General features: G+C 41.0%; 3 protein-coding genes across 4 annotated transcripts; 1 reads left to right on the forward strand and 2 right to left on the reverse strand.

The window, feature by feature from the left end:
* Positions 1-528: 528 nt before the first annotated feature.
* plaat1l (phospholipase A and acyltransferase 1-like) lies at positions 529-3,846 on the forward strand. The gene is made up of 5 exons (XM_072375181.1): positions 529-606; positions 2,000-2,129; positions 2,669-2,757; positions 2,843-3,007; positions 3,085-3,846. Exons 1-5 carry the CDS (start codon positions 598-600, stop codon positions 3,148-3,150), a joined length of 459 nt encoding a protein of 152 aa, XP_072231282.1. The 5' UTR covers positions 529-597; the 3' UTR covers positions 3,151-3,846.
* A 308-nt stretch (positions 3,847-4,154) lies between these two features.
* Positions 4,155-12,579, reverse strand: ephx2 (epoxide hydrolase 2, cytoplasmic). 2 transcript variants are annotated; one of them, XM_072374208.1, is made up of 17 exons: positions 12,380-12,579; positions 10,924-11,002; positions 10,674-10,836; positions 9,990-10,180; positions 9,790-9,912; positions 9,510-9,581; positions 9,337-9,432; positions 9,176-9,254; positions 9,037-9,071; positions 8,847-8,959; positions 8,647-8,758; positions 7,715-7,789; positions 7,589-7,631; positions 7,395-7,497; positions 5,951-6,020; positions 5,082-5,162; positions 4,155-4,996 (listed from the first exon to the last, which is right to left on the reverse strand). In XM_072374208.1, the coding sequence occupies exons 1-17, from the start codon at positions 12,562-12,564 to the stop codon at positions 4,850-4,852; spliced, it is 1,767 nt and encodes a 588-aa protein (XP_072230309.1). In that variant the 5' UTR covers positions 12,565-12,579; the 3' UTR covers positions 4,155-4,849. The 2 variants fall into 2 exon arrangements, with proteins under 2 accessions (XP_072230309.1, XP_072230331.1); XM_072374230.1 differs by having other exon boundaries at positions 12,334-12,419.
* A 1,627-nt stretch (positions 12,580-14,206) lies between these two features.
* LOC140291070 (protein NLRC3-like) lies at positions 14,207-20,005 on the reverse strand. Its single transcript, XM_072379390.1, has 9 exons — positions 19,893-20,005; positions 19,530-19,622; positions 18,049-18,115; positions 17,743-17,962; positions 15,867-17,667; positions 15,612-15,782; positions 15,333-15,506; positions 14,857-14,903; positions 14,207-14,772 (listed from the first exon to the last, which is right to left on the reverse strand). The coding sequence occupies exons 1-9, from the start codon at positions 19,994-19,996 to the stop codon at positions 14,207-14,209; spliced, it is 3,243 nt and encodes a 1,080-aa protein (XP_072235491.1). The 5' UTR covers positions 19,997-20,005.
* Positions 20,006-26,689: the final 6,684 nt, after the last annotated feature.

A 26,689-nucleotide genomic window follows, 5' to 3' on the forward strand; every position in this document is an offset into this window, starting at 1 on the left:
CCATTAAATCTTAATTAAAAATCATTCATTTATGTTGTTACGGTAACATTCACCTTTGTCTTGTTAATCTAACGTAAAATCATCAGCATAAAATACGAGTTTAATTATCTTTATGTTAATATTGCACATTTAAAAAGTCTGCTCATTAATTAATCTGTCGAAACAACACTGGGAGCTAATGGTTGCCTAGAACTCTCTCTCATCTTTTTTATCTAAGCCTACTTCCTCTTTCAGCCTCTCTGTTTAGGAAACACCTGCTCACACACCCTGAGGTGGTGGGAGCTGGACGCTGAGGTGAAGTCGTGGTCTTTTACACTGAAATGACTCATTTAAAACCACAGAACTTTCTCCAAAGACACCCTGAGCCGCAACACTGACCCTAAAGTGAAGTTAAAACAGGAAAATGTGACAAATTCAGAGTGGAGGCCATATAGGTGGGATGTGGGGTGATGTGAAGGAGGTCGGTCGACTGTGACAGCGACAGACCGATAAGCTCTAACATCTCATGGGTATGTAAATCAGACGGGGTTCCTGTGTGAGCATCATGCATTTACTCTCAGAAGCAAGTGGAGAAAGCTACGGTAACTACAGTCACTCATGGGCCTGGTGAGTACAGCTCAAGTTCTACAGAAATGTCTTCATGGAACTTTTTTAAATGTGTCTCTTTGCTTTTTAATTCAGCAGAAAAAAAAAGATATTCTCATCAACAACATTTTTTTTTACTCCACTCTTCACAAAAGCATTGAAAAGAAAAGGCGTCGTCATTGTTTTTCAGTGTAAAATTAGACCTAAAGTTCAATTCTTCTCAGACTTTTTCTCTCAAATGTGATTTCCTGAAATCGAGGCTTTCACGTCACACTTTCTTAGAAACTGCCATGATGTTTGTTTTCCTCATGCTCCACTATTTTCAGACGCTATGCTTCTTTAGATTCCCCTGAAGTGAGAAACGTTCAGCTGCCGACTCATGAACCTTTACACTTAAAATCAAAGGTGAAGCTAAAATTAAATTTCCATCATCCAAGCTGCCTCCTGAATATCACGTATAGATTTGTGACCATGGTAACCACAACCACATGTAAAGGCACCGAGTGACTAAATATCTGTATATTTCCATGATGCTTTGGTGCAGGACACATGAAAAGACTTCCAAGGTCCTCGCTCCTCACACCTATTGGATGATTCACCTTGAAAATAACGTCCCCGTCTGGTGAAATTTTCAAATAAATTGATGAAATTCTAATCTGTTGCATCTGTAAAGTCTTAAAGATGTAGAACAACTTTTGGTTAGCTTCCTCTGAGATAACACAGCCAACAAGGATCATTTTAGCTGGAAATTGCTTGTTCTTAGATAAGAAAACTACTATCGATGTGCCCAATTTTATTGTAATAAGCACTGAGTAATTTAATTTCTGAAGTCTTTTTGTGCTTAACATTACATACTGAAACTAAATGGGGTTTTTTGAACTCTGCCTCTACATATTTCCGAGTTTTCAGGACAGATCCCACTTCGCTCTGATTGGTCAGTAAAACAGGCCTGAGCAAGCTTTTTCTATCAGCTCATTTGGCGTTTTTTCATCATTTACTATGAAATAACACACTTTAAATTTGTAATACTTTGCCAGGAAGGTGATGTGTATCATATACGAAATAATTAAGCGTTGTATTTGATTGCTTACACCTTAAAACAGATCAAAACAACACAAAAAGGTTTATTATTGGGGGAAAAAAGGCAAAAATAATCTGTATATCCATGACGCTGCTTCTCATTTTGCAGCTTCCCCGTTTCAGACTATTCAGGTTTTTTGTGGTTTGATGAGAAACTGCTATCTTGCATGAGTGACTGAATATTTTAGGCAGTGTGGAGGACAGAGGTCTCGCTGCTGTTGGTCAGCAGCCTGCTGCTTTGGTGTTTGAAACGGATTCTTCACCTCCAGCATGTGGTTAAAGCAGAGTCACTGCAGACTCTCTGAGACAGTTCATTTGATTGTTTTTCTTGCAGAAAAATTCCTGTCCCAAGTTGTTCCCGGGAGACATCGTGGAGTATCCCAGGAACAAATACTTCTCCCATTTTGGGGTGTACTACGGAGAGAGGGATGGCGTCCCCTACGTCGCTCACCTGACCTGTCGAGGTCTGTGCCTCTGAGACCTCAAAGTGCAGAGAGCTGACAGCAGAACAATCACCAGAAGTTTAAGATTTTACAGGAGCAGGTTCAATAGTATCACTGAGGATTGTTTTTACTTGTTGGGGAGGTTTTGAGCCTCAGATATTATCATTTAAAGAGAAACTTTAACACTCAAACTGATATAAGTGATTGTCTGAAAAGGAAAATGATGTGAGGATTAAGGTTTTGTTCCCTTAATGTGGCAGAAAATCAGTGAGATGTTTATCATTTTAAATCTACAAAAGTTATTCTGGAAACCAGATTCAAATGTCCTGTTTTTCCATTGAATCTATCCTAATTAGCCTGATGGAGCTGCATTCTACCTTTATTACTTCTTTTATTCTTTCCTGACATCTGCTTCGAGCAAAGGAACAAAAAACATCACATCACAAATAATTACTTTATTTAATATTCTGTCTAACTTAAGTTGTTCCATTTCAGCAGTGTTGTGTTTATCCTGCACTGGCTGACTTTAATCTGTAATATATAATGTATTGATCTTCCAGATTCTGACACCAAGATCCCGCTGTTTGGCCGAGCTCTGAGGTCAGAGATCAAACTGGATCCCCTGGAGCTGCTGGGATCAAAATACAAGGTAAAACAAGCAGTCTTCCTGCAAAATGTACCAGGTAACAAGTCACAATTTCACTTTAAAACTACATGTCACTGTGTAACACCAGGTCAGTAACATGTTGGATGAAACACACGCACCCAGAGACTTCCACACTGTGGTGAAACCGGCCATCGAAGACATGATGGGCCGTGAGGTCACGTTTGACATCCTGTTTCACAACAGTGAGCACCAGGCGACGCTATTCAGATATGGAGTCAAGAAGTCCGAACAGGTGATCTGAGTGAAGCTAGAACACTCGCCTTACTTCAGGTGACATGTGTCTGAAGCAGGTGTGTCTGTGCCTTACAGATAGACAGGGTCTACGAGCACATCATGCCGGCCTGGGAGAAGCTGTTTAAGAAGAAGAAGCTGTGAGCGCTGTGTTCAGTTTTCGCCACCAGAGGGCGCCAGACTCCAGAGTTTTCCTGTAAATCCTAAAAAGAGGACGTTTTAAAAGTCATTTCCCCTTTCTTTACCCTTTCTCTCCGTTGACCATTCTCGCCTTCTTCCATTCTTGCTCTTTATCTTTTGCATCATTTCCCCCTTTTCACCTTATTTCCTCTCATATCCCTCCTCCCCTTCCTTGTGTCCTCCCCCTCCCTCCTTTTCTTCACATCCTTTCTTCCTATCATTCTCCCTTCCTTTCCCACAATCCCTCTGTCATGCCTGCCTTTTATTTCTTTTCCTTCCTTCCATCTTTCTTCATGCATAGCTTCCTCATTCTCTCTTCCCCTTTTTTACACTCTTCCATCCATCCTTGAATCCTTCCCTCCATCGGCCCATCTCTCCCTTGACTTTTTCCATCTTCCCTTACTTTCCTTGCTCTTTCTTCTCTTACTACGTTCCATCCTTCCTTAATAATCTTAGCCCCTTGTTCCCAGATTATTACCTGTTCAACCTTTCCTCCTTTTCACTCATCAGTCTTCATCTGTCTTGATTATTATTGCAATTGATGTAGCCGTTGTTTTGTTTTTTCACATATATATTAGAAGAAACTGAAATATTTGAGAGTAAAGTCACCTTGCAGCAGGAAATGCTGAAAAGTTCTTTGTTTAGGGAGACGAATGTTGTTTTTTCCACTGAAAAATGTGATGATAATTCTGTAATGTGATGAATATTTGTCATAAGATGTTTTTTTTTTAAATAAAATTACGCTTGTGGTGTTATTTTGTTTTTTTTTTCAGTGTTTTTACCATCTTTGGAAATGTCTTGTTTGCCGGTTGTTGATAATCGGACATTTTACCAACTGTTCCTGGTCAGTATCTTATTCATGATTCACTCAGTAACGGTGTATAAAAATACAGATTTGAGAGAAACTGTCACCCATCATTTCAAAGATGACCATTTTATTTGATATCAATATAAAATGAAAAAATAACTCGTAATTATATTTTATTCCAGTGTTAAAACATCACCATTTTGATTAAAATGCTGCAGAATGTTACAGAGAAGTGCTTTAAAAACAGAGTTGAAGCCGTTTATCTTCTCTTCTTGCTGGATAAAGGGGTTTCATCTCATGATAGACGAGTCTCGATCAAAAATACGTGTCATAGTTTCCACTCAATGATTAAAGCTTCATTGTAAATCTGTACAATATGTTCCTTGTGATGTCACACTTATGGTGTCACAACAAACTAAATGCATCAGCTAACATGAGTTCAAACATTTTATAGTAGAGGAACAGAACATAGTCATTTTAAAGCAATTCCAATAACAGTTGAACTTTTCAGTTACTCATTTAAATATTTGCATTTAGGCTCTGAGAGATTTGCTTTATTTATTCTATCACAAAGATTTAGAAATATAATTTAATTTTTTACTCATTATTTTTGCCCAATTCAGTCTTCTTGCCCCTCCTTCCTTCTTTTATCAGTTGGTTTCCTTATCTTCCTGCCTTGATCTTCTCCTTCCTTTCTCCCCTTCCACTGTACTTCCCTCCAACCTTTTTTCTTCTCTAATTCCCTCCTTCCTTACTTCTTAAACCTTATCCTGTCATTCCCTTCTTCCATCTTTCTTGAATCCTCCCCATCTATCCTTCCCTCCCTATTACTTTCTCCATTTCCTCGCTCCATCTTCACAGCTTTGGTGCCACAGTAACACCCCCAGCCTTCCTGTGTGTCTCTTTAAGCCACGATATCAGGATTTTGTTAGCTTCCTCTGGCTTGTCCATCTGAGTCCAGTGTCCACACTCCTCGATGTGCCCTCTGCTCAGGTTTGGAATCTGCAGTTGACAAGTAACGAATATTCGATCAATTTAAAATAACCTGTGATGACTCTTGTGTTTCTCTTGCTGCTGATTTTCTTACCAAGTCCTCCATACCATGGGACATGACCGGCAGCAGCACGGGGTCTTTGCCTGCTGTCACCATCAGCGCCGGCATCAGAACCTGACGAGCAAACGCACGAAGAAGAAAAGGCCTTTAATGAAGGTGGGCAGATCCTTTTGCTTTTAAGTGAAGCTATTTTTCAGAGGCATGTTTAAAGATGTACATCAACGATTGAAATCAGCTTGCTCATATACGTGTTATTTGGTTGGATATTTTCACAAGATTTAGTAGAAATAACAAAAACTTAAAGTTCAGGATTTAAGCTACAAGCTAGCCAAAAGTTTCTACCAGCTGATGCCCGAGTTTTTATATATATAAAATGACTAATAATAATTGCCCTTCTCTCTTCCATTTTATGCCATTGGCTGAGTTTAGGCAGCCTGAGTCAAAGCCATCAGTCAACACCTAATGCTGGCCAAAGAAAATGGCCGACATGTTCCATATTTGGGCATGACATTCTTTGCAATATAGACATCCACGTTTTTTTGTACTTCACCCAAAAACCGCTGTCTATTTTGATGGTGAACAGTTATTAATAAATGTATTTTTAGAAAAGAAAAAAAAAAGTATTTTCTTATATTTGATGGATATTACAATATTCTGATGGTGATTTCATTGTATCTTAAAACTGTTTTCAGTAAGAACAAAAGGTTTTAGCAGCAATTGGTGCTCAGAATACTGCTTTTACTTTACAATCTTCTGTAGGCAGAGCGTTTCACTGCATTTCTTTTCAGACCATCTCTGTTTTCCTGAAAGTTTGAGTCAAATTAGTTTGCAAAGATATTAATGTGACTGGAGAATGACTCGTGAGCATGCAAGTTTTAGTGCACTAAAGCACTCTTACGAACCTTCCCCTTGGGTCGGGAACACATCCACTTCCAATTGGCATCAGTATTCCGATACCAGTTCAATGGTCCCCTATGTAACGAGACACAAAAGGGGAAAAAAATGTATCGACCAAATGATTAAATGCTGTTTTATGACATAACATTGGCCCATATATATGGTATTCAATGAGTCAGGAATAGATTTCTTAAAACTTCTCATAGCATCATAACATCAACAACTCTGTAACTGAAAAGATGAAAAATGTTGAAATTGTTTAAATCACAATTCCTGGTATCACTGCCATTTAAGTAATCTTAAAACGTTTCCAAACCTTTAACATCATGCTATCTTTAATCCCGTTAGTGATAAAAAAAATGTAATAATCTAGAAACTGATTGGTTGCAAACAGTCATAAGTATAACCTTTTTTAATTTCTAAGGTGCAGTGAGTGTAAAACTAAGTGAACCCCTGATCCAGCAGCTTCAGCAGCAGTGAGTGTAAAACTAAGTGAACCCCTGATCCAGCAGCTTCAGCAGCAGTGAGTGTAAAACTAAGTGAACCCCTGATCCAGCAGCTTCAGCAGCAGTGAGTGTAAAACTAAGTGAACCCCTGATCCAGCAGCTTCAGCAGCAGTGAGCTGCAGTGATGGTTTCCTGTGGGACGTTATCAGTCTCTCTCATGGTTCTGGAGGAATCTCGGCCACTCTTCTCTTAAGGTCCCACCACAGCATTTCAGTCAGGCTGAGGTCTGGACTCTGACTGGACCATTGCAACACCTTGATTCTTTTCTTTTTCCCACATTCTGCTGTAGATCTGCTGCTGTGTTTGGGATCTTTGTCCTGTTGATGAGCCAGTTTCAGCCCAGCTTTAGCTGTGGGACAGATGGCCTCACATCTGACTCTAGAATACTTTGGTATCCAGAGGAGTTCATGGTGGACTCAATGACTGCAAGGTGCCCAGGTCCTGTGGCTGCAGAACCAGCCCAGATCATCAGCCCTCCACCACCGTGCTTGACAGCTGGTATGAGGTGTTTGTGCTGATATGCTGTGTTTGGTTTCCTCCAAACGTGCTGCTGTGCATTAGGACCAAACATCTCCACTTTGGTCTGGTCTGTCCAAAGGACATTGTTCCAGAAGTCTTGAGCTTTGTTCAGATGCAGCTTTGCAAACCTAAGCTGTGCTGCCATGTTCTTTTTAGAGAGAAGAGGCTTTCTCCTGCAGCCCTTCCAAACAAGCCATCCTTGTTCAGTCTTTTTCTAACTGTGCTGTCATGACCTTTGACCTTTAACATGCTAACTGAGGCCTGAAGAGTCCCCTTCTCTAAGATCATTGATTTCCTCCTTAGCATTGTTAACACACACCTGAATCTTCCAGACCAGCAGACTAACAGAACTTCTGCTTTTATAGAGCTGTAGGCCAACTTATGTAATGTTTTCTACTCCTTTATTAAGTCAATAAATCTTCACCTGAAACCGCTCTCTTTGAACTGGTTCACGTAGTATTTCAGGTCGGCCTCCGTCAGCATGGAGCTCCGGGGAATCTGGTCCGGCAGACCCACAAACAGGCCGCCTGTGATGCAGCACATACATAACAAAGTGTATAACAGAACTGACTTGGATTAAAAGAGTGAGAGTTTACATCAGGAAGCTGGAAATCTTACCTCGAGCGCAGACTCCTTTAGTGCTGATTGCAGGACGACTTGCCTGAAGAAAAGGTCATTTTATCACATGAATATATCTATCTGTACAGAACCAATACTGCATGTCATGTTTGTGCCTCTACTCACTGCTTCACTGCTGCTGGAAAAGAAAATCTTGAATGATCTCTCTAAATCCTTCTCCAGCTCAGCCTCTGCTGCACCCTGTAACCCACAAACACAAGCTACACATCCAACAGAAAAGGAAGATCATGTATATGCACAAATTACTAATTTAACCACCTGGATAAAGAGCCCAAAGTGCTGGAGAAAGGCAGGGAAGTTTAGAGATTAAGAGCGCAATCCCTCAACCAGCTGAATGACTATTTTGATCCAACATCCAAAGGATAAGGGTTAGTATGCTAGTGTGATTTTGGGTTTGAGCTTGTCATTTGTTGCAGTGTTATCTTTAAAGTCCAAAGTCAGGTATCTTATCATTATGAGACCGAGGATTATTCTACCCATTCAACAGCATGACTGTATAGCTTTGATATTAATTGTTCAAACCCAAGCAGCTATGTGGAGTTCCAAAGTTCAACATTAAAAGTAAACAAAAAAAGAAACAAAAGCGTGTTTGGGGGCGTAAGGGAATTCATTGGAAGCTTAGAAGAAAACTACAAATTAAGCTGGCCATGTCTGACCAAACAGATAAAGACAGCTGAATTCACTGCACAGGCGTCGTCTTTAAATGACTCGAATGGTTGTTTTATCAGATCGGACTTTGGTTATTTAAATCAGGATTTTATTAGAGCAGAGCGTCAGCCTGGAAATACTTTAAGTGACAGTGAGTTAACAGATTCTAACCACATTATCTGGGTGTCTTTGTCTAGTTTTAGGAAGCCCAGATCTGTACAATTTCAGTCAGAGTTTCTTTCCTTTTTCTAGCTTTCTCTCTGTCTCTGATGACCTGGATGAGGTATCAGGTCAATCAGATGCATATCTATTAGATGCGAAATACTCAGCAGTTGTATATTTAACATCATCCTCATATTCACAGAGTGATAAATGAAGCTGTAACTTACAGGTTTTTGGAAGTAGATCTGGTAGTCAAAGATGGGAATATCCTTCAGTTTCTTGCCTGGAGAAACTGAAGGATCCACTGGGAACAGTGGAGTGTTCAGAGATGCTACGGCACTTCACACGAATGAAAAACACAATTCACTTTGACACAGAGCACCCAGGAAATGACACGAAATCCGTTTTGATGTGTGCCTGTATTCACCTGACTCTCTCGGGATAATACTGGGCCATGGTCCACACCAGAGCGCCGCCCCAGTCGTGACCCACCAGGGTGACCTGTGGTATCACCATTTTGTCCAAGAATGTCATTAAATCCTGCAAGTAGAGAAAATATGATTAAATCTATGTAAACGTATTGAACATCATGTTCATTAATGATAGTGAGTTCGAACCTTGCAAAGCTGCTCCTGAGAATATTCTTCTATGTCTGTGAGTGGACAAATTACATATATTTGAGATAAAAAGGTAAGAACACAGTTCAGAGATGCAAAGCATGATGCTTGGGAAAAAAAACAACTGGTTCCTACTAACCAGGAGGCGCCGTGGACTCTCCATATCCCTTCATGTCTAAAGCCAACACCCTGAACCCTGCTGCAGCCAAGGCTGGGATCTTTTAGAGATCAGAAAGGTAGGAAAACACACAACAAAATGCTTCTTTTGTTCTGAGGCTTCAACCAAAGGAGACAGCTCACCTGGTACCTCCAGGAGTACCAGCTCTCAGGGAAGCCGTGGCACAACAAGACTGGTGGACCACAGCCCATTTCAACATAGTGAGTCCTCACTCCAGGCTGGGACACAAAGATTACAGTATTTCAGTTATATTTGCATGATATAATGAGCTGCTGACACTGATTCAGATCATTACTCTGATGGTGACGTATCCATGAGACACTTGGTCAGGGCGGCAGGATGCTGGAGGACTCTCTGCTCCAACAGACTGAGAAATAAAAAGGTATATGTTAGCAGCTGTTTCCACAGTAGCCTCATTTTCTACAGACATCACTTAAATTAAGCCTTCAAGCCTTAAGCCTTTTGTTTTACAGTCAAACTGCAGGAAAAATAATTACTGCACAAGAAAAGCTATTTGAGAAAAGCAAACTAAGTACTAATGGGGAAAATCTGTAATACTGCAGACTGGTTTGTACCGGAACTCCAGTGAAACTGGACAGTTTCTCCAGAGCGACATCCAGATTTTCCACCAGGATGGCCCTCATTCCTGCTCCCTCTGCTGCCTTCACACTCTCCTCATCCACATCCATCCACAGAGCCTGAGAGACAACCAAGATTAAGTCAGACTTTCCACCGGGAAAAGAAAGATATTTTCTTACACAGGAGTGTCCTCCACCTGCTTTGATGTCACTCCCAGCTGCTGCAGAGCAGATGTGAACATGGCAGGATCAGGGACCCTGTGACCTGAATGACAGGACTGGAGGACCAGGTTAAAATGGCCACCGAGCAGACAGAGAAGATGGGCTGCGCTGTCTCCTTCTGCGCCGTCATCTAGCCAGTGGTTGGCCAGCACGGCTGTCAGTACTCCTACAGAGTTTATAGTAAAAGTACAGCCATGGATCAGTCCCCTCGCCTGTCAGTGATCAGCTTCTTTGAAAGATTACATTTTAAATAACCAGTGTTATGCATATTTAAAAATTAATATTTATTTTACGGAGAGGCAGTTGCAACAAGAGCTTTGTATGCTTGACTGTTCGAAAAACATCACTTTTCTCAAACTGTACTTTTCTGCAGTCACTGTGCAGGAAATCTGCAAAGATGTTTATTGATGAGGTCTTTAAGTAACACGATTAAAGGCTGGAATATACATGAGGCTGTTCGTAAGGACTGTAAACTCCCTTTTCGTCCGGAGTATAACTTTACTCAAAAAGCAATAACATACTGAAGGACAGGAAACAGTTTAATGGCTGTAAAAGGACAACATGAAAGGAGAGAAGGTCTGGAAATTTTAAAGTATTACTGTAGATATAGTATTAAAAATTGTAAGTGTTCAGTGTGTAAAGTTCAATATTTTGTATACCACTGCAACGCAGACTGGCTGTTGTCTTTAGTACTGTTTCTTGTGCATCCATCATAGCCTTTCTTAGCTCCTCCACCAAGCCTTTGACTGACCAGTCAGATGGCAGAGTCACACCTCTGGCCTTGGCCTCTTTCACGCACTCGGCCTCGAACGCTGGGAGCATCTGCACAGACCAACACCTCCACTCCTTCAACAAAAGCAAACACAGAAACGACAGTCGTGACAGGAAACAGCAAGAGGCCTCACCCACCTGAGTAAAAGTGATGTCTCCTCTCTCTGCCTGCATCATGGCACTGTCCTTTTGGGTCACCAAACTGGACAGAAAACCCCTGACAACCACAGCACAGAATAAACTTCAGCGGGACAAGCAATCTGTGACATTAACACGACAAAGCGAGAAGTGCAGAAGCAAGGATTACATTGATCAGCTAGTTTATACTCCTATTTTCAATGGTCCGGAAGCAACAATTACTCATTTACTCCACCTGAAACCACATATCAGTATTAAAATATAGTCATTAGACATGAAACAAATCAGTTGAGAACATAAACAAGCTGTAGGTTTTTTGTTATGTTCTTAGTTTCACAGTGGTCCTTGTCATTTGAATGCCCATAATCTGTATTATCTGGTTTTTTTGCCTTAGTTAACTTTACTTCCCCATTTAATTAGTAAGGCCTTTGTCTTCATTTCACACCAGCTTTCTGTTACAAACCGTCACACACCTGCATTAGTCATCACTTCCCTTAGTATATACCAGGAATTATTCGGGTTATCTGGCTCAGCAAACCCCCAACCATGAAAACCTTGCTAAATGGTGAGATAGTGCTGATTATCAGCCAGGTTTTCTGAAACAAAACATGTGTATGTGAGTGTGTTCATGTCTTTTCTAGCAGGTTATTACAACAGTTCTATTCATGTACTGTATTCTCTATAAAAATACTGGGTGAGCATCTAAAACAAGTGAAATAAAATGGCATCATTTGACTTTTTACTCCCATGTTTGGTTTTAGTTTAAATTTCCTGCTGTAGACATTTGGAATGGTTAACCACACATATCAAAATGTAAAACTTATTATTTCAGGTAAACTTCGAGCCATGATTACAAAAAGCCTTATTTTTTAATAATAAATTTCGATAGAAGCCACTCTAAAATTAATTAAATGCGTGATAAAGAAACGCGACAAACTTTAACCACAGAGCGGAACCAGGTCAATTTGTTCTTCCTAGAAATTAGTCAAATGTTAAGAACAACATATATAATGCTTTAACTTTGTGCTCAGCATGCATTAACTAATATAGGGAGTTTACCACATCCACAAGAACACAAATGTGTGCAAAACGCATTCAACAATTGGTTATATAACGAAACGTGCTTTATAAAGTCCAGTGTTGAGTTTGCCAATTAAATACACGGTTATTTAATCTATAATTAATTCAAAAGTACACCATTTATAAAATAATGTTGCTCAGGTTTCCACACATTATCATGTAGCTGTACTTGTATTATTAAACCCGAAAAGTTTAAGCCGTGGAAATGAAAAACTCGAGTTGCATGTTCCTGCTTCGCACGCAACCCCGATATTTAAATAATGTGGAAAATGATACGTTTACACATCTTCACGTGCAATTTTTAAGTGTTACACGCGTAATGCTGCTCACCAAACAGCTCATTTGTTACAGTGGTTGCCCAACAGTTGCCTCTCACCCCGGCAGGTTGTGCAACTCCTCCAGCTTGTGGAAAACGGCATCAGGTCTTGAAGGGACAACAACTCCCCAGAAGTTGAACAAAACGGCCTTCTTCTCCGCCATCTTCTCCGACCCCGACAGAGTGACAACAGTCTGGATTGTCTCTGCTGCTGAGTGCAGGCGGTTGATCTCACTCACAAGCATAAACTTGCCCTTGTTGGACACTCACTCAGCAGGTCCGCCCCCTTATTATGCAATAGCACCTCTGACCCAGAATAAAGACAGGCAGTTTCACACAGTGCATTCAGAAAGTATTCACAGCGCTTTTCCACAGTATCCTGTGACGCAGCCTTATTTCCAAATATATTCATATGTTACCTCAAAATTCTACAACCAATACACCCCATCACGACAAAGTGAAACAAGTTTGTTTGAAACTTTTGCAGATTTATTGAAAATAGAAAAGCAAAAAAACAGTTGCATATGTATTCAGTGTTTGCCATGACCCTCAAAAGTCAGCTCAGGTGCATCCTATTTCCACTAATCATCCTTCAAAGTTTCTACAGCCTGATTGCAGTCCACCTGTTCTATTTCAGTACCACAGGTGGACTGCACACACTTTTCTCTAAAAGGTCCCATAGCTACAGAAAAGTAGCTGAAGAGCCCAGTGAGTACAATGGCCTCCATCGTCCCTAAATGATAGAAGTTTGGAACCACCAGAACTCTTGCTGGAGCTGGCCTTAGTCAGGTAAGTGACCAAGAACCCGATGGTCAGTCTGACAGTCTGTTTATTAACCATCTCTGGCCTAACGACTCTATGTTGAATCCTATATTTGGTATCTAATAAGAACTAATAACTAGTCCCCTTAAGCACTCAGTCCTGCACCTATACAGATGCAAGGGAAGTACTCAGCACATGAACCAGAAATATCTTCAACTGAAAGTCAAAAAAAGCATATCTTGACGAGACGTAGTCATTCCAGGGACAAGTGTGGAGCTGGGAAAGACCGGGGCTAAACCTACATTTAAAGAGAACCAGGAAGTGCTCCAGCCTCACCTGAGACTGCTTTGAGCTGTGAAATATGTCAAATTAAGACTTGGATGAGAATATATTTTGAAACTGAAGACATAAAATTAAGACTGAAAATGCTCAGAAGGCAGTAGTGATAAAATAGCTCAGAGAGCGTGAGTTCAATTCCATCAAATACAGAAAGTTTTTCAGATTAACTGGCTTTGAGGCTCCGTGAAGAAAGGATCAAACATTTGATCTTTTTCAATCTTCTTTTTTGTGAGTTTAAAAAATGGTTTAAAAGATTGTCAAAGTATTTGATTATGTTTTATTTAGATTTAACAAAGAGTTGGGAATTGGGTTGTATTCTGTGTGGTCTGTCATTCAGGTCAAGATTTATACAGGTTGTTCACAAACAACAAAAAAAAAACATTTTAACATGTTCACATGTTAAAAGGAAAAGTCAGGCTGTGTTAAGCTGAAATGATAGAACTCTGCAGGGCTGGATTCCTCTGGTTTAATGTTTACATGTAAGATACTAAGAGTTGATATTAATCAACCTATCACACCAATCATTCAGAACATCTGAATGTCTGAAAGTGTAAGAAACAAACATTTAAATCCTATCACTCTCAACCAGAGTTGGGTGTGTCCCTGACCCGATATAATGCAATAGATATACAGTTGTGTGAGCTGGATTTTGAACCCTCAGGACCAGTTCATTCTTCACAAAACTTACAAAGAAGCTGAAAGAATAATAAATCAAGTTGACCATGGCACACCATGTTATTAGAGGCCCTTTACAGAGTCTGGTGCAGTTATCTTAAAATCCATCTTTCACGTGAGTGTCTTTTCCTCCGTCAGCTTACACAGAGACACTGAAGAATCAAAGAAGATGTCCTGAAGCCCAATCCTAAAAGCAGGGTAAACGGGTTCAGTGAATGAGGTGTTGAAGGTGTGGAGGTGGAACAGTGTCTTTGAGGAGACTGTGTAAAAGGACAGAGTGCCAGAGGGCCAGTCCAGAAACACCCCAACTCTGTTAGAGGTGGAGGGAGGTGGATGGATGTCTCTTCTCTTGTTGTTGTGCATAGCAGAGTAAGTCTTTCCATTGCAGTACAGAGTCCAGGACTGATTTTTCCCTCCAAGCAAGCAGCTAGCACTGCCTTCTTTCCTGTTGATTCCTTTGTAAGTCACTCCAAAACACACCATTCCCTCCCATTCAACTTCCCAGTAAGCACGCCCAGTCAGACCGTCTTTAGCGAGCAGCTGTTGACAGAAGTCAAACCTCTCTGGATGGTCAGGATATGGCTGCTGCTCTTGTATCTCTGTCACCTCACTGTTGTCGTCAGACAGTTTGAGGTTTCTGTGTGCTGTGTTCGAATCCAGAGTGATGTCACACGCGTCTACAGTGAAAAGACGAAAGCAGTGACATCATAATGCTGGAACATCCTTCTTTTTTTGTTAACTTTGGTGAAAGCCACACTTACACTTCCTCAGTCCTGCTTGCAGAGTCCAGGCTCCATCACATTCCACTCTGTGAAGAAAACCCAATCTCAGAGAGGCAAATCCACTCAGATTATGCACATTTGCAGCCAAAAAAAATCCAGAATTAACACTTCTCAAAAGAGTCGGTGCACCTTTATAATATTGCCTTGTGTGGAAATGCGGGGCTTTGAATGCATGAATTTTACAGTAAATAGTAAAAACTCTGATTCCTAAACAGTGTCGGAAAATAAAAGTAAGCACAACTGATGGGAAGCTGTGTCTCTGGGACAAAAAGAGGTTACTTTTATATCAGTTTCAAACACAGTATTTGTGTTTCCAACCTAATTCAGCTATTCAAAAGTTAGCCACTGTGATGCTCTGTTTCTGCTCCCCTTAAATTCTGACTGAAGCCCCCAGATTGACATGCAAAAATAAGACCATGATGCAACTGTCTTTAAATGTTAAGAAAAACTCAGACCTAAGAGAGTCCAGTCTGCGGTCTGGATCCTTCAGTGCAGCCTTCAGCAGCTTCACTCCTGCGTCTCCCAGATGGTTGTAGCTCAGGTCCAGCTCTCTCAGATGGGAGGGGTTGGAGGTCAGAGCTGAGTTTAGAGAAACGCAGCCTTCCTCTGTGATCAGACAGCCTGACAGCCTGCACACCAGCATGAGAAATGTTAGATAATCTGCAGAGTCATAGACTTTACAATTCACTCTTTACTGTAGAATAAACAAGTAGCTATTTTTAGAAATCTAAAACCTGAGAGATTTCAGTCTACATTGTGGACTCTGCAGTCCAACAGACAGATGCTTCACTCCTGAATCCTTCAAGTCGTTGTTACTGAGGTCCAGTTCTGTCAGACTGCAGGACTGGGAGAGAATCGAGGACAGAGCTTTACAGCTTCTCTTTGAGAGGTTACAGCCACTCAGCCTGAAGGAACAATTAAAAAACAGAAAATATTATCTTCTCCTCCAATTATAAATGTATAACAAAGTCTGAGATATGAGAACTTACACAGCTTTGTTGGAGGCTTTGACCACTGGCAGCAGCCTCAGAAGAGCCTTCTCTGAAGCAGAGTATTTCTTTAGGTCAAACGCATCCAGATCTTTTCCTGATGACAGTAAGATGAAGGCCAGAGCTGACCACTGAGCAGGAGACAGTTTATCTGTGGAGAGACTTCCTGAACTCAGGGCCTGTTGGATCTCCTCCACCAGAGAACGATCATTCAGTTCATTCAGACAGTGGAACAGATTGATGCTTCTCTCTGCAGACAGATCCTCACTGATCTTCTTCTTGATGTAATCGACTGTCTCCTGATTGGTCTGTGAGCTACTTCCTGTCTGTGAGCTACTTCCTGTCTGTGTCAGCAGGCCTCGTAGGAGCCTCTGATTGGTCTGCAGGGAAAGACCCAGGAGGAAGCGGAGGAACAGGTCCAGGTGTCCATTTGGACTCAGTAAGGCCTTGTTCACAGCACTCTGGTAGAAGAGTGTCCTTGATATAAACCTTTTGTAGGTTGCTGCTTCTCCCATCAGGTTGACTCCAGAGCTGATGAAGGTCAGATGGACATGAAGAGCAGCCAGAAACTCCTGAACACTCAGATGGATGAAGCAGAACACCTTCTCCTGGTACAGCCCTCTCTCCTCTTTAAAGATCTGTGTGAACACTCCTGAGCACACTGAGGCTGCTGAGATATCGATTCCACACTCTGTCAGGTCTGATTCATAGAAGATCAGGTTTCCTTTCTGCAGCTGCTCAAAAGCCAGTTTTCCCAGAGACTCAATCATCTTCCTGCTCTCTGGACTCCAGTGTGGATCTGTCTCAGCTCCTCCATCATACTTGACCTTCTTCACTTTGGCCTGAACCACCAGGAAGTGGATGAACATCTCAGTCAGGGTCTTGGGCAGCTCTCCTCCCTCTCTGGTTTCCAACACATCCTCCAGAACTGTAGCAGTGATCCAGCAGAAGACTGGGATGTGGCACATGATGTGGAGGCTTCGTGATGTCTGGATGTGGGAGATGATGCTGCTGGCCTGCTTCTTATCTCTGAATCTCTTCCTGAAGTACTCCTCCTTCTGTGGGTCAGTGAACCCTCTGACCTCTGTCACCATGCCAACACAGCCAGGAGGGATCTGATTGGCTGCTGCAGGCCGTGTGGTTATCCAGAGGCGAGCCGAGGGAAGCAGGTTCCCCCTGATGAGGTTTGTCAGCAGCACATCCACTGAGGTGGACTCTGTAGCATCAGTCAGGGGCTCCTTGCTGTGGAAGTCCAGAGGAAGTCGACACTCATCCAGACCATCAAAGATGAACACAACCTGGAACTCTTCAAAGCTGCAGATTCCTGCTTCTTTGGTTTCAGTAAAGAAGTGATGAACAAGTTCCACCAAGCTGAACTTTTTCTCTTTCAGCACATTCAGCTCTCTGAAAGTGAATGGAAACAGGAGCTGGATGTCCTGGTTGGCTTTGCCTTCAGCCCAGTCCAGAGTGAACTTCTGTGTTAAGACTGTTTTCCCAATGCCAGCCACTCCCTTTGTCATCACTGTTCTGATTGGTTCATCTCTTCCAGGTGGGAGTTTAAAGATGTCTTCTTGTCTGATGGATGTTTCTGCTCTGCCTGCTTTCCAGGATGCTGCTTCAATCTGTCTGACCTCATGTTCATCAGTGACCTCTCCAGTCCCCCCCTCTGTGATGTAGAGCTCTGTGTAGATCTGATTCAGAAGGGTTGGGTTTCCTGCTTTAGGAATCCCCTCAAACACACACTGGAACTTCTTTTTGAGGTTGGATTTCAGTTTTTGTTGGCACAGTGGAGCAACAGTCTCTGAAAAGACAAGCAACAAGGAGTTAGTCAAGATGCAAAAACTAACTGAAGCTACAATTTATTACGTTCTCTTACTGCTGTACAACAAGTCAGCCAGCTGCTGATGCCTCATTGTCTTCAGGAAATGCAGCGTGATCTTCAGAAACGCCTCTCTGCTGCTCATCTTTTGCTTCTCATCTGCACCCTCCTCTTCTTTCATCTGACTGGCCGAGTATTTTGCAGAACCCGGCTTTAGAAACATCAGTAACCTCTTCAGCTCAGTTTTCACAAAAGCAACAATGTTCTCCTCAAGAAGCTAAAAGAGTAATCATGTACAAAGAAATCCAGCTGTTACATGGTGACCTTGCTTTTCATTCAGTGTTATCAGCAGTGAAAGGAAACCTTGAAGGTGAGGTCCAGATCTGTTGTAGACTGGCCACTGAGCATCTCTTGTCTCTCCTGGTCAACTCTGAAGTACAAAGACACACAGCTGGTTAGTGCTTTTTCTTTTTTTTTCTTTTGAAATCAGTTCTCAACATGGTTATTCCCTTAGTTTTTTATGAAAACGCACCCATCTTTGATGTTGAGGGGATGACCCATGGAGCGGTCACTCTTCATGGAGACACTGCTCATCACTGAGGGGTCTGTCCTCCTGGAACAAGCACAAAGAACAGAGACGATGAGCACTTAGGATGGAAAAGAGTCACATTCTGAGTAACAAATCCAAGAACCGTGAACTTGTGTAACTTAAGTCATTTGATCGAGAGCAGCTGAACTTCTTCTCTTGGTTTTCAAGAGTGAAGACAATAAGTCTGATATTCTGGACAAAATGCACATTGAAGTATTTTGTAATCCATCCTAGATAATAACTATGCATATACGTTATTGATAAAAAACACACCCATCTTTGATGTTGAGGGGATGACCCATGGAGCGGTCACTCTTCATGGAGACACTGCTCATACCTGAGGAGTCTGTCTTCCTGGAACAAGCACAAAGATAAAGAACAGAGACGATGAGTATGTGCAGTGGAGAGGTGCCACATTCTAATGAAGCTAAGAACAGACACTTTCTGTATCCTAAGGGCTTAAGTAAAGGGAATCTGGATATATTTACTTGAAAACCAAGAAAAGAAGTCAAGCTGCCGATTTTAAATAATTGATTGACTAAATATGGATGTTGTTGGACTGTGGGAGACAGCCAGATAACCTCGTGAGAACCCATGTTGGAACAGTGAGAACATGCAAACTCCACACAGAAAGGCCACTTCAACTTTTAAACCAGGAGGATTGCTGAAGTAAGGCAATAGTGGTAACCTCAAAATCACTTTGTGACCATGTTTTGTTGTCAGCTCTCAAGAATTGTTGTGAACTTGGACAGTTATTGATAAAAAACACACCCATCTTTGATGTTGAGGGGATGACCCATGGAGCGGTCACTCTTCATGGAGACACTGCTCATCACTGAGGGGTCTGTCCTCTTAGGATATATCCTGGAAAGAGCACAAAGGACAGAGATGATGAGCACATTCTAATAAACCTAAGAACAGACACATTCTGTATCCTAAGGGCTTAAATAAAGGGAATCTGGATATATTTACTTGAAAACCAAGAAAAGAAGTCAAGCTGCCGATTTTAAATAATTGATTGACTAAATATGGATGTTGTTGGACTGTGGGAGACAGCCAGATAACCTCGTGAGAACCCATGTTGGAACAGTGAGAACATGCAAACTCCACACAGAAAGGCCACTTCAACTTTTAAACCAGGAGGATTGCTGAAGTAAGGCAATAGTGGTAACCTCAAAATCACTTTGTGACCATGTTTTGTTGTCAGCTCTCAAGAATTGTTGTGAACTTGGACAGTTATTGATAAAAAACGCACCCATCTTTGATGTTGAGGGGATGACCCATGGAGTGGTCACTCTTCATGGAGACACTGCTCATCACTGAGGGGTCTGTCCTCTTAGGATATATCCTGGAAAGAGCACAAAGGACAGAGATGATGAGCACATTCTAATAAACCTAAGAACAGACACATTCTGTATCCTAAGGGCTTAAATAAAGGGCATCTGGACTTATTTACTTAGTTCTTAAACACAAAGAAAATAAGTCAAGTTGCCCTTTTATTTAAGCCATTAAGTTACTATGATCAGAAGAACTGAAAATCTGCATTATCAAGAACTTTATAGCAGCTTAATTCAGTGTCCGAATGTATAATCGGATCAACACACAGTTAAACCTTAACCTTTTATCATGTGAGTTGGGTCCGTCATCGGAGTTTCGAGGATGGGCTGCAGAGTGATCACTGTTCACGGACATACTGCTGGGTTCAGGGGGCTTTGCTCCCATCTGTGAAGACCTGATATAAACACAACATATGTTACAAACTCAACAATTAAAGAACATTTTAATGTGAGTTACTTTTGATCACATGGTTCCAACCATACAAGCTTTCTAAGTGTATTCAACATGGAAAATATTCTGCATCATACTCATACCATTTATCAATGTGTTTGTCAAGAAGTTCTTTGATCAAATGGAAATCAAACTAAATCTGACCTGTTTCACTGTATGAAATTCTTTTCTGACATAAAAAGAGTTCATGGTCGTAAGAGTTCATGGTCACTGATTAACTTCTATGAGGAAGAAGTTGTTCTCATAACCCTAAACTCTAAAAAGGAAGGTGGAGTTGTTGCAAAGTTATATAACTTGCATATAAGATATAACTGAACTGGCACAGATAGGATCTGTATTGTGAATAACTTGTGTGTTTAATAAAAGTATAGTGCTGTTAGATGTATGCAGATCCATGATTTTACCAAAAGTAACAATACTTCTCTTTGAAAATTTAGTTTTTAAAAAGTTTTAATTCAATTCATAGTGAAAATACAAAAATATGTGCAGCCAAATGCTCCAAGTTTGAAAAGTGTCTTTGTCAGTGACAGAAAGGCCACTGAAAAGGGACATTTCCACTATATTCTTGACATATTGCAACATCAGTATCAGAGGGTAAACTCCACCAACAGGTGTGTTGGTGGAGTTTACCCTCTGATACCTTCATCTAAAATTCCCCTGTAGAGATTACAGGTTTACAGGCAGAGATAAACAAGAAGCTATAAAGTTAAAGGCTGTACCTCTTCATGTTGAAAACAACTTGGAGCCACTCTGATCAGACCACAGCCTGAGAGAGAAAGAATCAGTTCAACACGATTAACTGAGGCTGCACACCGAGGCCTCAAACACTTCACATCATAAGAACTGTGTTAACACATTACTACAAATTAAATCTGCAACATTTGTTCCAGAATTAACTAAAGTAGGGAAGAGAGAAGCTTAATTTCTGTTTATCAACTCAAAAAGTCAAAGATCCTGATCAATATGAGCAGGATCAAGTGTAAAAATAATGCATTACAAAAGAGTAATAAAACAACAGACCTGAGGTTTTCAAAGAGAAGAAACGTCTCTGATTAAATCCGATTCCATCACAGGAAAAAATTGAATGAATTATTCTCAAAGAAATTAAAAATTTGAAACTGAAACGAGAAAACAGATTATCTTCTTACTCAAGTCATTCCCTTGGATGTAATTTGTCTGCTCCGCAGTTCATACGTATCTCTGTGAAGCTCCTGTTGTTCTAAAGGCTGCTCTCACCAACCTGTACTATAAAGCAGTAAAACTCATGCAGCCTCGGGTCAGAGATCAATTTATATCATCATCTACAGGGTACTGGTTCAGGCATGATAATAAACCTAAAACTAATGTAAAAAACATTCAAACTACCTGATGTTTTCCATCAGAATCTTAATGTAATCTCTGTTCTTCTGATGTAGTTTACTTTAAAGAGGTCGTCCCATCCAAGGACTGGAGAATTACCCCAAATATTGCTTCCTCCTTAACTTACTTGTACGTGGGGAAGTAGCTCTCTGCTTTAAGATGCTGGCCCCAGATCTACACAGACTCCTCAGGCTGGCTGTTAATGAGCCTTTGACCTTGAACAACCAAGGACCACCTGAGCAGAGTGAAGGAAGAAAGGCTCAAAGACCTGGAGAAGGTTTCAGAAGATTTAAGTTCTTTTTCATATATATATATTCTAGGAGTTGTTTTAGAAAAGCAAAACATTAAGACTGCCAGGTTTAAAAAATATATACTGAATTCAATGTTGTTTGAAATTTCTTATATATTCTAGGTAAAAACACTTTAAATAAGAAAATTAAATAAAACTAAATAAATTCCCAACTCCCGGCTGGGGCCTTTCTGTGTGGAGTTTGCATGTTCTTCCCTGTTTATGCGGGGGTTCTCTCCGGGGACTCCGGCTTCCTCCCACCGTTCAAAAACATGCATGTCAGGTTAATTGTGTCTCTGTCCAGGCTGCACCTCTCGCCCTGTCAATAGTATAATCGGAAGTACTTCATATTTGTAGACTCATTTTAATTCAACGCTTAGTTTTAGTTGCAGATTCTGGCCATTACTGTTTTCCGTTTAAATTACCATTAACATGAAGTAACCACATTAGGGCTTTGTTCTTCCGGTTACTGCCATTATATCTATTTGAGTTTTACTACAAAATAAATTCAAACAAAAGACAGAGACTAACTGGCTCTTTCTGAAAGTCTTTTCGGACAGAAACGTTGGTAAGTTGAGATATGTCACTTCTAGAAATAGTATCACTCATGATGAAAGCTGATATGCTGTTAAAATTTAAGAAAAATTTGCAATGCTTGTAGTTCCCATCCATGGCCACAAGATGGCAGAAAAACCCATAAACTGAACATGAAAGATATCAGAAGAGGTGGCAGCCTAAAAGCAAATATAATGAGGGGTTTTACCAATATTTTTACCATATAGTGTAATTAACTCTTCACTGCTTGTTACTACTCCAGATGGTGAGCGATGAACCAAACAAGACTGTGTTACCAATCTGATGTGTCTGGACATATTTATCATATGTATTACATATATGTTGAAATATATTCATTTTCTGTGATTTCCTACAGATATATGCATATTTCATACCAATACAAGTAGTAAATATATTTTTGTCTTCTGTTAAGAGAATACATTTCCCTCAATATGATTGTTTTAATTGCATGCACCATGTACCTGTATCTTTAGTAGCACATTAAACGTGAAATTACAACAGCACAAGACTCATTAAACCCTTAAAGAGTTAAAACAATAATTTTCTTCATATATTCAATGGCTTAACATTTGTTTTTGTTTTTTTTATTTCACAGCTCAGTGAGCAGTGAGGGAAAGAAATGAAGGCAAAAAAAAATCTAATTTGGGCTCTTTGATTGAGATCTCCTTGATCCGCTGCTGGTAGTCCACCGTGCCGTGACGCAATGATCAGCTGCTGTGAGAGTAGTGTGAAAATGGGGCATATCCCACATTGTATATCAACTCCTAAAGCCTCAGGCTTCAGTGTTGCTCTGTTCCTTTGGGTTTTGTTTAGGTTTTCAGAGACTTACATTATAACTGTAGCTTATATGACTGATTTTTCAGCCAACCACTGTACAACTTAAATCATCTGTACCAGCCACCATACAGTTATGCAATTTCAAGCACTCATGGTACAGATGCATCACTGAGGGTTTCCCCCATGCTAGCAAAGGAAGAGCTGAAAAGACTCTTTGAAAGCACTGCAGTTTACACATGTGCAATAAACTTATACTTCAGCAGCTCTTATGAGAACTGTTTTTACACTGGCCTACTCTCTTTGGTATTTCCATGTGGTTTGTTGACCATGTGAGAAATATAAGTCATGTTGGTTATTCTTTAAATGTGGGCATGTGTTGATAATCGTCTCACCTGGTAAAGACACTGAGTTACGCTTTTGTCCTTGTATGCCAACACTGAGAAACTGAGACCTGCAGATGATGAGGTTTGAAATGGAGATCTTCAGTGTTGTTGATACTCGTGGAGCATCTTATGAAACACTTAATCACATATTTCTTTTCAATCTTACTTTTTAAAAAAGTAAGATTGAAGCACCGTATAGTCTAACTGGTCTAAACCCATTGTCAAAGGCAACTAGTGGTGAAATAACCTTTTTAAAAAAAAAAAAGAAAAGTAAGATTACAAAACATATGACAGTAATGGGAGAAAGTAATAGTACAAGTGAAGCAATGTAACATCTCATCAGTCATCTGAAATAAGTTAAAAGGATCCAGCTTTTATAACTTGCTCATACAGTGTTTGTGTTCCATCTCAGTCTCATTCAGCCTCGCTGTCAAATAAATGCTGTGGGGCTGCACAGTGGTGGCGGTTAGCACCGTCATGTCACAGCAAAGCGTAATTACAGATTAGGCCTTTCTCTGTGGTGTCTGCATGTCCACTTTGTGCATGCGGGGCTTCTCTCCAGATGCTCCAGATTCCCCCACAGTCCAAAAACATGCCTCTTTGATTAACTGGTGTTTCTAAATTGGTCTCAGGCGTGAGTATATATGGTTCTTTGTCTCATCTTTCTCTTTGTTGGCACTGTGATGCACTGGCAGCCTGTTCAGGGTGTGCCCTGCCCGATGGCTGACAAGGATGGTCTCCAGTATAACCTCAGATGCACAACAGTACATGAAATAATATGATGTGTCATTCGAAACAGAAACTAAGTCACCATGCAGAAGCAATATGTGAAAAGCTAAGCAGAGCCTTACTGCTTCAAGGGGTTTAATGAAGATGAGAAATATCCAAGTGCAGCTAATCAAATAGACTTGTGTAACTGATCCTCAGTAGGTGTGAGTATCTCTGCAGAACCAGACACTTTGTCAGTTTGCTGGTCTGGTGTGTGAACACGATGCCAAATAAGAAAGATCAGCAATGATCTTATAAAATCAATTGTTGCTGCCTGTACATTCAAGACGTTATCAGCACAAACACTTCATAGTGATGATCTGGGCTGGTTCTGCAGCCACAGGACCTGGGCTCCTTGCAGTCATTGAGTCCACCATGAACTCCTCTGGATACCAAAGTATTCTAGAGTCAGATGTGAGGCCATCTGTCCCACAGCTAAAGCTGGGCTGAAACTGGCTCACAAAAATGGAGCCAAAATACAAGCAAATCTACAACAGCATGGCTCAAGGTACTTTAGAATTGTAAGGCGATGTACTTTGTCTTTTTCACAACTGTTAGTACGTACAACAAAGCGTGCTTTCAGGACGTCTCTATCTCAGGTCACGCCTCAAACCTTTGCTGGCTCAGACAACTCTGAACTCTGCCAAGCTTTTTTTGTGCTCCTGGCTTTCAGAGAGTCACATCACACATTTTCTCCCTTAAGATCCTGTCCTTGAAAAACACCTGCAGTGGAATAATATTGTCCTTGGGTTTATCAGGGAAAGATTTCTGTCTTTCATGTTCAGCCAAAAATTGATGTGGCAATCAAAGCTGATGATTACTCTGTCTCAGAAATAAATGGACAGCTTCTATTCTGTAGTTTTAGGTCTGGCAATGAAAGCAGCAGGATATGCACCCTCTGGATTCCCCTCATGTGGTGGTGGCTTGTCTTCTCTGAATGTAGACTGCAGCCAACATTGTTTTGCATTCTTGGTTGGATCCCAAAGTCATATATACATTAGAATATATTTATCAAATGTATTAAATATAGATAACCAAAGAGCTTAAAACTGTGGGAATTGATCAGTGAATGATTGCAGCTGAGAAGCTTGAACACAGGTGAATAAGTGGGGTTAAAACTGAGTAAAACTATGGGTGAGAATATGGAATGAGACGAAGCAGAGCAAAATATCTGGATTCCCCTCATGTGGTGGCGGCTTTTCTTCTCTGAATGTAGACTGCAGCCAACAAATGGAACGTTTTCAGAAATGTTTCTTCTTTTTTTGTTTAATTTTCTTTGGAGACCATGCTCTGCATATCTGTCCACGACATACTTTGTCTCACACTTCTCCTAAATAAATCCTCATTTATAATGCTATTTTTTAATTGTGATTTGAATATCAAGGCCACAGTATAAAATTCATCCATCCATCCATTATCTGCTGCTTCTCCGGGGGTCGCGGGGGCAGCAGCTTGAGCAGAGAAACCCAGACGTCCCTGTCCCCGGCCACTTCCTCCAGCTCTTCCGGGGGGACCCCGAGGCGTTCCCAGGCCAGCCGAGAGACATAGTTTCTCCAACGTGTCCTGGGTCTCCCCCGGGGTCTCCTCCCAGTGGGACGGGCCCTGAACACCTCCCCAGGGAGGCCTCCAGGGGGCATCCTAACCAGATGCCACCTCATCTGACTCCTTTCAATGCGGAGGAGCAGCGGTTCTACTCCGAGCCCCTCCCGGATGACTGAGCTTCTCACCCTATCTCTAAGGGAGGCCCAGACACCCTGCGGAGGAAACCCATTTCGGCCGCTTGTATTCGCGATCTTGTTCTTTCGGTCTCTACCCACAGCTCGGGACCATCGGTGAGGGTAGGAACGTAGATTGACCAGTAAATCGACAGCTTCGCCTTCTGGCTCAGCTCCTTCTAAAATTCACTGTTAATGATTTTATCATACAAAGACAAAGCTTTTTTTATGTCCTCTTAGACATAACTAAAAATGTGTATATGGCTGTATATTTGCAGGGCTCACATGGAGATTTGTCTTTATCACAGTGGTATTACATTTCATGACTGTAGGGGAAGCCAGAGCCTAAATAAAGGGTCAGCTTTGGCACCGAATCAGATTTTGAGAAAGCTCTGGCTTGTAAAGCAGTAGTTCTTACACCCAGACACTGCAGAACTGGGGATTTGTACATTTTCCTCTTGTGCAAAGTTCATCCACTCAGTGCGATTCAATATGAGTTTTCTTTTTCCTTTCCGGTTTCAATCTCTTTTCTGTTTTGGTGATGATTAATCTGACAGAAAATATTTCAGTGTAGGGAAAACCATCTTTACTTTCATCATCAATATTCATGACTGGTGTAAACCTTTTAGATTAATATCTTGTGTGATGTCATTACCTCACTTTGTGAGGTGTATAGAAAGCCAGATCTTTCTATTTGTTCTACGTTGTTATATTCTCTCTAATTTCATGCATTTTGTATGTATTATTCTGATGTGTTTTC

Source organism: Leuresthes tenuis, unplaced genomic scaffold (assembly GCF_036924035.1).
Source record: "Leuresthes tenuis unplaced genomic scaffold, fLeuTen1.0.hap1 SCAF_1, whole genome shotgun sequence".
Taxonomy (NCBI): Eukaryota; Metazoa; Chordata; class Actinopteri; order Atheriniformes; family Atherinopsidae; genus Leuresthes; species Leuresthes tenuis.